At 41.6% G+C, this 11766-nt stretch overlaps 1 protein-coding gene and 1 non-coding gene across 4 annotated transcripts in view; both read left to right on the top strand.

Annotated features, from left to right (window-relative positions):
- The first annotated feature begins 3015 nt into the window (after positions 1-3015).
- TOMM20 (translocase of outer mitochondrial membrane 20) overlaps positions 3016-11766 on the top strand; it is a 34896-nt gene continuing 26145 nt past the window's right edge. The window contains exons 1-3 of one of the 3 annotated variants that reach the window (XM_053207520.1): positions 3016-3298; positions 8359-8405; positions 10858-10939. In XM_053207520.1, the coding sequence (XP_053063495.1) occupies positions 3178-3298; positions 8359-8405; positions 10858-10939 (250 nt within the window). In that variant the 5' untranslated portion in view covers positions 3016-3177. The remainder of the gene's footprint in view (positions 3299-8358; positions 8406-10857; positions 10940-11766) is intronic. The other 2 variants (XM_027047013.2, XM_027047012.2) reach the window with 2 other exon arrangements.
- Positions 3717-3851, top strand: LOC113595854 (small nucleolar RNA SNORA14). Its single transcript, XR_003416484.1, has one exon. It is a non-coding gene; the product is annotated as a small nucleolar RNA SNORA14 (small nucleolar RNA).

Raw genomic sequence — 11766 nt, 5'->3', positions numbered from 1 at the left:
GCATTTTACAACAGGTGTTTTAGAATGTAGAATGGTTAAGGAATAAAGCACAGATGTTGCTCTAACTGTACTTTGTATAAACATGTTGCCTGGTATATTGAACCTCTTAGTAGTGACCTGAACATTTACACCATGTTTACTATGCACAACACAGGAATAACTCTTTGTTCATTCCGGAGTCATAATCTAATGGCCATGTAGTCTGTTCAAGTTTTCAAGAGAGGAAAGTTCTAGGCCTCATGTCATCTGTGTGGCCTTGGACGAGTCTTTTCTGTTCCAACACATCTGAGGCTCAGGATATACCTCTTAACAGCTGAGGGTCACTGGCAAATTTTGGAACAGGAAAAATCAGAACGTATGTGTGCAGCACATAAGGAAAAGCTTTTTGTGTTATTCTCTTGTGTGTAAATCTCAATTACTATCTTTGGTACATAATGCATCTCCATACCCTTCCCTCTCTACCCAAGTCCAGGTAATGCATACATAACTTTGGTCCTATTCCCGGTCTTGCATTGGGGTATCAAATTCATCATCACTTAAGCAAAAGGGCTTTCCTGAATTCCTAAGTTAGGTTAGGGGCTCTAGCCCTAACATTGCATAAGTACCCTTACAGTAACTTCTGACACCAACGACCCAGAGTTAGGCCAAACTTCGTAGGTTGAGCACAGTCTCCCACAAGACTGCCTTCAGACAGCAGACAAAAGTTGGGGGGTGGGGGTTGTGTCTCCAGATCACTCTCTTATGACCAGCTTGCTGCTAGTTTGGGGGTTCCCACTACCACCTCACATTCAATAATTGTCTATAAGGACTGAATTCAGAAACATGGTATACTTAATTTTTAAAAATTTTATTTATTTAATCTCTACACCCAACATGGGGCTGGAACTCACAAGCGGAAAATCAAGAGTCCTATGCACCCCTGACTGAGCCAGTAAGGCACCCCATTATGATTACAGTTTTATTATAGCAGAAAGAAAGAAGAAAGAAAGAAAGAAAGAAAGAAAGAAAGAAAGAAAGAAAGAAAGAAAAGAATGAGAGAAAAATAAAGGAAAAGAAAAAAAAAAGAAGAAAGAAAAAGAGAAAGAAAGAAAGAAAAAATACAAACAAACCGGCCAAAGGGAAAGACGCACAGGGAGAGGTCTGGGAGAGTCCCACAGATGAAGCTTCTGTTGTCCCCTCCCTATGGAGTCAGAACACCTCACCCTCCTAGCACATGGCACATTGGTGTAGAATTACACAGTGTATTGTCAACATGGGAGGCTCACCTGCTTCTGGGTCCTGAGTATTTATTTGGGTTTCATTATGTAGACCATTTCAATCTTCAGCTCGCCTCTGCTCCAACCCCCTAACCTTCCCAGAGGTAGGGGTGGTATTACCTGGATCAAAGCCTCAACCCTCTAACCACATGGTTGGTCTTCCTGGCCTGGCTAGCCCCCATCAGAGTGGACTCCTTAGCATAAACTGCCAGGGCTCACCTTGAGTAAGAGACATCGCTGTCACTCCCAGGGTTCAAGAGGCCCTCTTTCTATGACTGGGGACAGAGGCAGCCACATTCTTATGACACAACCCTGAAGGTCCCTTCTCTCTTCTACCCCTCTCAATTTATAGTTATTTAATGTCTTCCTAACCAAGGTTTTGTGTCTTTAAACTACTATATATAATGTTTCCAGTGATTATAAGACAACTCATGTTTTCAATTTTCTTTCACCTTTTTTTAGATCAATTCCTTTTTCTTTGAAAATTTTTATCACACAAAATAATGTTCTCAATATACACTATTTAGTTTTGTAAGTTTCTTCCAGTATGTTTACATAGTATATAAACATTAGGCAAATAATACTGGACCATTTCACTATGCTCAAAGTTTAAATTTTCATTCATCCCTAAAATTTTATGAACATCCCATGTATTACACTTTATTTCTAATCCTGAGCGTGTGGCTATTTAGCATCCCATGTTATTTCATTTTTTTAACTTGTTTTATTTTTTTAAATTTACATCCAAATTAGCATACAGTGCAACAATGATTTCAGGAGTAGTTTCCTTAGTGCCCCTTACCCATTAGGCCATCCCCCCTCCCACAACCCCTCCCACAGCCCCTCCCATAACCCTCAGTTTTCTCCCCCTCCCTGTTTTTATATTATTTTTGTTTCCCTTCCCTTATGTTCATCTGTTTTGTCTCTTAAACTCCTCATATGAGTGAAGTCATATGATTTGTCTTTCTCTAATTTCACTTAGCATAATACCCTCCAGTTCCATCCATGTAGTTGCAAATGGCAAGATTTCATTCTTTTTCGACTCCATGGTCTATACCACATCTTCTTTATCCATTCATCCATCAATGGACCTTTGGGCTCTTTCCATACTTTGGCTATTGCTGATAGGGCTGCTATAAACATCGGGGTGCCTGTGTCCCTTCGAAACAGCACACCTGTGTCCCTTGGATAAATCCCTAGCAGTGCAATTGCTGGGGTCATAGGGTAGTTCTATTTTTAGTTTTTTGAGGAACCTCCATAATGCCTTCCAGAGTGGCTGCACCAGCTTGCATTCCCATCTTTCATCTTTTTTATTCATTATGTTTTTCCAGGAACCAGCGAAATTTTCTTCCAAGGTTATATTGTAATATTCATTCAACCCTGAATCACTAGATTATGTTGCTCGCTGTACAGCATATTGTGACAACTTGAAAAGCAAGTTCAGTTCAATTCAAACGAGTCACAGGTTGTCTATATTACACAACAGTAACACGAAGCATTTGTCACCACTCCCTTCCATCTTTGGCACAAGCAAAGAAGTCAGCTACAATCTTTTGAGTATGTGACTGACGGCCACGCGCCGCCTTCGCGACGACACGCTCAGCGGCTCTACCGGAAGTGCGAGGTCACTCGCAAAACGCTGACACCACCGCACACCCCGCCCGGAGGCGCCTAGGCGACTGCATTTAGGCCCCCTGCGCAGGCGCAGAAGCGGCTCCGGCGCTGCTCTTCAGGCACTGCCGCGGACACGCCCGAGGGCCTCGCAGGCTGGGGCCGGAAGTGCGTGCTCTCGGCCTTCCCGCGTCCCTCGCGGCGAGCGACAGGTCGCAGCGGCGCGGTCTGCTGTGAGGGTTCTCGGCCAACTGCTTCTACGCGGGGCCCGACGCCGCGGCGCTCGCTCCTGCTCCTCGGTCGAGAGAAGATGGTGGGCCGGAACAGCGCCATCGCCGCCGGTGTCTGCGGGGCTCTTTTTATCGGGTATTGCATTTACTTCGACCGCAAGAGACGAAGTGACCCCAACTTCAAGAACAGGCTTCGAGAACGTGAGTGGGTCCCCTCGGCACGGGGCCTGCAGCCTCTCCCCGCCTCCGCCTGCTTGCTCCTCGCTACCGCGCGCGGGGGTGTGGGGGGTGTCGGGGGTGCGGGGGGCGTCGGGGGTGCAGGGCGGCCGCGGGCCTCCCAGGCGGAAAAAGGCGGCGGCGCCGGCTGCGCGCTCCCGGTGCCGCTTCTGCCTCTGGGGCCCCGCATGATTGCCTCCATTTTGGAGGGACGATTTTTCCCATTTTATCTTCCCCAAACATTTGCCGTATGAATGCACTCTGGTTTGTGTTATGATTGGGGGGGGGGGCTCCTTTTGCAGTTCACCTGTTTAAACCTCTATTCGTAACTCGAGAGTCGTGTGATTTGTATTTTGCGACATTGTGCTTGAAACTTGGCTCCGCAAATGCACCCGTATCGCTGCTGCATTCTTAAACCCTCTTGGTAGCTTTCCTGAAAATGCTTCCAAGATATGAGTGAATGCTATAGAAATTGCAGGGGAGTCCAAAGGGCTGAGCTTCTCCTGTGGCTCAGTCTTATTTCATACCTGCGACATCTTTTACGAGACATTTACAACGAGGGAGGTCGTGCCACCAAAACCTTTGTGATCTTTGAATTCCGAAGGCCTCCAAGAGTAAATTTGTAGCAATAAGAAATATTTTTGTAACTTTTCTGCGTTGTTCAGTCAAAACGCTTTCTAAAAATTAAAGCCCAGAATGTAGGAAGAAATGATTAGTCTATTTCACACTTACTGTTTGATTAAGCTGTAGCAGGTTGTCTCAGGTGTTCAGTGCCCCACGTGGCTAGTGACCTGCCCTCTTGGGGCTAGAAGATGATCTTGTACCATCTACAATATGACACCTAATTCCAGCTGTCTTCTGTTTTAGGAGGGAAGGGATACAGAGAATTTATTTTATTTACAGTTAGATAGATGGGGAGGGTGCCATTTTGGATTCAGAAACTCAGTTTTCCAGGCCCAGGTTAGTTACACATCAGCTGCATAATTTGGGCTTTCCGAATCTTAATTTTCTTAGTTGGTAAAATCAGGTGATGCCACCTGCCCCTGGTTGTTCTTGTGAAGATTGAGATGTTTGAAGTGCCCACCATCATTCCTGACCCAGAGAAAGCCCCTCTGCAAAGGCTGGCTGTAAACATTCACTAGAAATTCAGATTATTTTCTTGTAGTTTCCATTTCAGTAATAGTTGGAGGCATGGTGGTGGTGGTATGGCTACAGAGCTCTATAAAGAGTAGTAGATTAATCCTTTCTTATTTTGGAAACACTGCAATCCTATTAGAAACCTTGAGAAAACTAATTTTTGGCCGAAGAAATCACAAAAGCCGTCCTTTTAGACAAATTGAGAGATTATTTTCGTAATCCCTTTTCCATCATCTTCAATCCACAATTTTTTTTCTAGCATTAGCAATGGTCTACACTGATCTCAGTGGTCAGTTGAATTATTAGCTGAGTAACCTTGGGCAACCGACTTAAAGCTTTAGTGTCCCTCTTCCGTCAAATGTTATAATACATACGGAGTTTAGTACAGTCCCTGGCACATGGTAACTGATAGATGCTAGAGATTGTTTATGAATGTAATTATTATTTGACATTTTCTTTAGGAAGTAAAACTTATATTCAGAGTAATTCTGCAATCTGTAAGTTCCTGTTTTACATGTATTTTTAAAAGTAGATAAAGTCTCTTTTAACTTGTTAGGTTTACACAGTAGCACTTGGGACTAATTTCTAGTAAATACTGAGTCAAGGGGTGAATTTGCTTGCTGAATGTGTAACTCCCATGATTTTTCAGGCCCTTACCATCTTTCCCTTTATCATAGAGATAGTATTATGTACTGATAAGGTGACAATTAAATGGTCTCAAGAAACTAAAGCTAGAATCTTACCGGTAGAAATTTAAAGGAACTAATCCGTCTTAAAATTGGTAATTGTATCAGTCAGACATGCAACGACAATCACTCCTCGCCATCCTATTAAAAAAAAGCAACTATAAGATTGGATAGTAATGGAAAACAAGTTCCTCTCTACTGGGTTTCGTTATTTTTGTCATTTTTCATAAATTCTGGCTTAGCAAACTGGATGTACCTGTTTATTCCACAAACTTGCCTTGTTCATTTCTGAGGTACCTTTTATTTTTTTATGGGAATGTCTTCACGTCTGGTAGAAGGTAGAGGAGGGACAGTAGAGTTGTTCTGCAAACTGAGAAGGCACTTTGAAACTGGAAAATCAAGCAGGTGACCCCATGGGTTTACAGTTTTATTCAGCATAACTTAACGGGGGTGGGGGGCAGTCAGATGGTGATCCGGCTGCAGATTTTCCCCCCGCAAAGTCCAGACCTTCGTCCGCAGATTTTATAGAGTGAAGAGACTAGCAGAAGAGCATTGTTGCAAGATCGAAGGGTTCGCATGCATCTCAAAGCGTTTGCATTGACCTAAATGACAGGTAACCTTTAATTATATATTGTGGCACTGCGTGTGCGTCAGGAAGGAGAAAGACTATGTTCTCTCTCTCAGATGCGTGGGGGGCCAAGAAAAAGCCTTCCCCAGTCCTCACCTTGGGCCTTTCTGAGGCACGTGCATTAATCTCCAAGGGTCCAGGAACACACAGTCCCAGGAGAGGTCATCCAGTGAGCTTGAACAAGACGGAAGGCCAAAGATGGAGTCAGTATTGTCGCCACTCTTAACGACTTCTCGCCAGCATATAGAGGCAATACAGAGTAGTGTTTGAGTACACACGTTCTGAACTTCAGCTGCTTGCTTTTGAATTGCCCCTCTGCCAGTTATTAGTTGTGACCTTGGTAAATTTTCTCAAGTGGAAATGCTAATCATACCTGTCTTAGTGTTCCTGCGGAGTAGGTAAGCCAGTTGATACTTAGAATAGTGTCTGGCGTGTGGCATCTAAAACTTACTGAGTGCTTACCCTTCACATCTGAGTGTTCGTTTGTCTTCATGTCTGGCTCTTCTGTGCAGTCTTCCACTCCTCTTCTGGTCGTGGCAATCTCCTTCCAGCACTGGTGATGTTTAGTAATTACTTGATATAGTATGGTATTCATTATTTTCTGCCTAAAGACAGACAGACGTGGGGATGGCTGGGTGGCTCAGCAGGGGTGGCTCGGTTGGTTAAGGGTCCCACTCTTGATTTTGGCTTAGGTCGTGATCTCACACTTCCTTGAGATCTGAGCCCTGCCTGACGAGGTGGAGCCTGCTTGGGATCCTCCCTTCCTCCCTGTTCCCCCTCCCCCGTTTGTGTGTGCGCATGTGTGTACTCTCTCTCCCTCAAAATGAATAAACATTTAAAAAAAAGAAAAATGGGCTGTCTTCACTTGATCCTAGCCAAAAGGCCAGGAAGCGATGGACTGTCTTCAAGTTTACATACAAGATCAGCTTATTTAACCTATATTGTTTTGTTGAAACTGCTAGAATTGTATTTAAGTCTTAGAGTTGTAGCACTTTAGGTACACTGGGGGCTAGAGTTGGCAAGAGCTACTGGTGTGGTTAAACCCAGTTTGTAAGGGGAGATAAGAAATTTCCTGGACCACAGTCAATTAACCCATCTCCCTGCAGTTAGGCAAACAGGTCACTACCTCTTCAGTCATGCACTGATTAGACTTGGATTTATAGAACACTAAGGTTTTCAGAGGACATTTGCTTGTCTTTTATGGCTTTTGTTCCTCGTAGTAGTAAGATTAAACATGCCTTATCTTTGCAGAGTTAAGAGATTTATTTGCCAAAGATCACCCACATAATAAGCCTTTGAGTCTTACCTTTCTTAGCTCTGCCACAGTCTCCCTGTTACCGGTAGTTTTAATGATTAGTAATGCAGCATGGCACAACTCCTAAGCTGAGGAGCTGGTGTCGAACTATCTCGGTACCACATGCATACTGAGGTCGTTCATTACCAACTCCTCGTGTGGCACGTGATAAACCGGACACAGTTAAGAAATATTTTACATGCATTAACTCAATCTTCACAAGAACGCTGTGAAGCATGTACTGTTCTAGACCAGTTTTACATCCGGAGAGAGTGGGGTGCGGGTTCCTGTAACTTGTCCTGGGTCACACTAGTAGCGAGAAGAGCTGGGGTAGAAACAAAGCTAGTGCTTCCTCTGTGCTAACACTCCTTCATGTGGAGTATGTAATTAAATAGCAATTTAAAATACCGTTGGTGTCCTTTATTGATTTGGCTTAAGGGTTGACTAATTGATGATTAAGATTTTAAACATCACTTGCTTCTGAGATAGGTAGTATTGCCTTTTCATATCAAAAACAAGACAAAGAAACAAAACAACTTCCAGAGTGTAGGCAGAAGTTTTTTCTCTTTTAATTTTTTTCCAATGTTTAATTTTGAGAAAGAGACAGAGTGTGAGCATGGGAGGGGAGGGCGGGGGGAGACACAGACTCTGAAGCAGGTCCCGGGCTCTGAGCTGTAGGCACAGAGCCCCACAGGGGGCTTGAACTCATGAGTTGTGAGATCATGACCTGAGCTAAAGTCAGACGCTTCACCGACTGAGCCACCCAGGCTCCCCAGCAGTGGTTTTTTTCCTTAACCAGCCAACAGTAGTTAAGAATTTTGCAGTGCATTTCTGAACACTATCTTCTTACCCCCTCTTTTTTCCCATTTAGGAATGTCAGATAGCTTTCAGCAGGCAGTAAAGATTAAATCTGTTATATTTTAGTTATAATACTTTCTAACAGCAGTGGCTTAATTCTTACTTGTGTTTCATGTCCTGTATAGACCGTGGGGGGCGGGGGGGAGGGCTTGCTCTGCTTGTGGTATTTAATTAATCAGCTCTTAGAACTGTCTGTCTTGAAAATTGCTGATCTTGGTGCCCCAGAGGGAAGGAAAAAGCTCTTGCTCAGAAATGTCACATTGTCCATAGCTCATTGACCAGAACTATTTATAAGACCTTGACAAATCACAAGGAGACAGGAGAATAGGAGAGCCCTACTCAGGGATGTTTTGCAAATAGCCTATATGACTGTCACAGCAGTTTGACTTCTTTTGATTCCCATTTTAATGATGATAAAGTGAAAATATTCCATGTCTTGCAGGAAGAAAGAAACAAAAGCTTGCCAAGGAGAGAGCTGGACTTTCCAAGGTAATACTTAATCTGTTTTTTTGTTTAGGTTGTATAATATACTTCATACCTCACTTGAAATGTGTATTTTGAGAAAGCTAGTTGATAACAGGCGTTGATTTTTTTATTTTAAAATACAATTTGTTGTTTCTCGGAATAGTTAAGTCAGTTCAACTGCAGATTATCCGGTCCATCATTATTTCCTCCCTGTTGGCCCTAACCGCAGACAGTTTATTACATGAGCCATATTTAAGGGGCAATAAGATGATACTCTCCAGAAAACAATTCTACCAAAAGGTTCAAACTTTCTCACTCAGCTGCTTCAGAATAATACAATACAACATTAATTATTAATTTTCCTTTGTTCAGCTTCCTTTAAAAGAACCACATGCTATTTGTTTTCAGAAGTTATATAGGATTATTCATAGCCTCTGATCCAGAATCCCACCGTGTGGCACATTTTTACCTTGATGTAATATGTACATATAGATATAAATCTTTCTACTTTTTTCTTTTCATAGATCCTGTGTTCATGATTATTTTTAATGACTACATAGGTTTCTCTGCTTGATAAAAAAATGTTCTGTGACATGTGTAAGTCAAGTAAGTAAATGTTAGTCATTGCACATATACCTCATATACCTTTTCTTTTTTATTAGAATTAGTTCCATTGCTTGGATTCCCAGGACTTGGACTACTGGATCAGTAGTGGTTCTTTTTAAAGCAAGTTGGAAAAAAAGAAAAAGAAAAGAAAAAAAATACCAAGTTGGAGCAAGGAAAAATGAAATCCATAACTGTTATATTTTGTTGTTGTGATACAATTGAGTAATCCCAACATAGCTAAAAGACTGGACATGATGATAGGGAAGTGAAACTGAGAGGTGGCCCCTTTGTTCCATTATGTCCAGACTCCCTTTCTGAAATACGTAGTATGTTCGTAATATTTCAGTAACCTTTTTTGTCTCGACATCAGAAAGTAGGTATAGACACATGCATCCTGTGTATTTTCAGATTCAGGTGTAATCACATTCTTGCCTGTGTTGGGCTGGTTGATGAAAGATGCCTCTACTTTCAGAAATTTAAATTTTTTGTGTGTTTGTTGGTAATGAGAATGTATAGAAGTCAGGAATCAAAAACTCCCAGTAATAGAAGTCTAGGTTTTTAAATAAAACAGGCCTTTTTTTTTTTTTTTTTTTTTTTTTTTTAGGTTTATTTATTTTGAGAAAGAGCATGAGCAGGGGAGGGTCAGAGAAGGAGAGAATCCTAAGCAGGCTCTGTGCTGTCAGTTTGAGGCCTGATGCGGGGCTTGAACTCATGAATCGTGAAATAATGACCTGAGCCAAAGTTAAGAGTCAGATGCTTAACTGAGCCACCCAGGTGCCCCAAAACAGGACTTTTTATTTTTATTTTTATTTTTTATTTTATTTATTTTAATTTTTTTTTTAACGTTTATTTATTTTTGAGACAGAGACAGAGCATGAACAGGGGAGGGGCAGAGAGAGAGGGAGCCACAGAATCTGAAACAGGCTCCAGGCTCTGAGTGGTCAGCACAGAGCCTGACGTGGGGCTCGAACTCACAGACTGAGATCATGACCTGAGCCGAAGTCAGATGCTTAACCGACCAAGCCACCCAGGCACCCCAAAACAGGACTTTTTAATAATAGGTCTACATTTTTTGAAAAGACAAGTCCTGGGGCACCTGGGTGGCTCATTCAGTTAAGCAGTCAACCCTTGGTTTTGGCTCAGGTCAGGGTTTGTTGGTTTGAGCCCCGCGTGGGGCTCTGTGCTGACAGTGCGGAGCCTACTCGAAATTCTCTCTCTGCTCCTCTGTCCCTCAAGATAAACAAACTTAAAAAAAATAATAAAGAGGTAAGTCCTATAGCTAGTGGCATTATGTATTACCGTAGTCTGATAATATGTAACAAACTACAAAACCAAAAACTTAAGTAAAGCTACTTATTAACAGTTTGTGTTAGCAGAGAAATTAGGAGTAGCTCAGATGTCCAGCAAACAGATTGTGATTATGCAATCCTGTATTTCTCCATGGAATAGTCTCCTACCATTTACATGCAATCTTTTAGATGCATGTAAAATCTATTCAAAATAATGGATCAGAGGAATAGTTGGTTATAGTTATATAAAAATGTATAATAATGGGGATCAAAATTGTGTAAATAGTAAATTGCATATTTTATGGTATAGATAATTGTAGTCTTCATTTTTTAAGTTTGATGCACAGCTTTCTAAGAACTGTTCTAATTTCAGTTTAATCAGTAAGTTTTTTTTTTGCATTCATTTAAATGTAGATACTAAACTGTAATGCTTGTGAGTATTGAAGAGTAAATTTATCATTTTTTATAATGAGCTCTTCAGTTTTTTGTTCTTTTGTTTTTAGTGCAATGATTTTCTGTGTATTGGTTATATTCCCAGCATAATTTTGGTATCATGTATTAAATGTTCTGTGTCCAAACAGTTACCTGACCTTAAAGATGCAGAAGCTGTTCAGAAATTCTTCCTTGAAGAAATACAGCTTGGTGAAGAGTTGCTAGCCCAAGGTAATAATCATTAAAAGACTAGGAAATTAGAATTCCTCACACTAATACAAATTTGCGGTGGTAAGGGACTTTTTTGCGTGTAGTACGTATAGCAGCTGTTAAGAAAGGTATTCTCATATTTCATGACAAGTCACTTAATAATGGGAGGATTATTTTATGTAAGACTGACTCTTGGGGCACCTGGGTGGCTCAGTTTAAGTGTCTGACTCTTGATTTCAGCTCAGGTCATGAGCCCTATGTCCGTCTGCACACTTTGCATGGAGCCTGCTTAAGGTTCTCTCTGCCCTTCTCCCCACCTAGTGTGTGCGCACTCACTCTCTTTAAAAAAAAAAAAAAAAGGAAAGAAAATTGGCTCTAGAAGTGAATACTTGCTGTGGGTTATCCTTGTCCATAATATGTTTTGAGTGAATTTTAGGTTTACTTGATACATGATACAGAGAATGTAGTAAGTAATCTTTACAAGTGAGGTATTTTTTTAGCAGTTTAGAGAATATAGTCCTAATGCAATATATAAATAGTAACTGGAAGAATATGCTTCCTCAGCTTCTTCACCTAATCTTCGGTAGGTCTTTTCCAGTATTTATAGGAAGGAATGGGTCATATAATTCCTGGAGAAGGTTAATTTACCTGTCAGGGTCGCACAGTGAGTTCACGGTGCTTAATTTCAGGACCAGTGAACTGAATCTGATCTAGAGTTTAGGCTTTGTGCATTATGTATTCAACTAAGGATTAAGAGTTCTGTTTGGTAGTTCAGTCAGTTGAGCGCGACTGACTCATTTCGGATCAGGTCATGATCTCGTGGTGTGTGAGATCAAGCCCTGCATCGA

This window comes from Acinonyx jubatus, chromosome D2 (assembly GCF_027475565.1).
Source record: "Acinonyx jubatus isolate Ajub_Pintada_27869175 chromosome D2, VMU_Ajub_asm_v1.0, whole genome shotgun sequence".
Classification (NCBI taxonomy): Eukaryota; Metazoa; Chordata; class Mammalia; order Carnivora; family Felidae; genus Acinonyx; species Acinonyx jubatus.
Note: the sequence above shows the minus strand (reverse complement) of the source record. Positions and strands in the feature narration are given on the sequence as shown.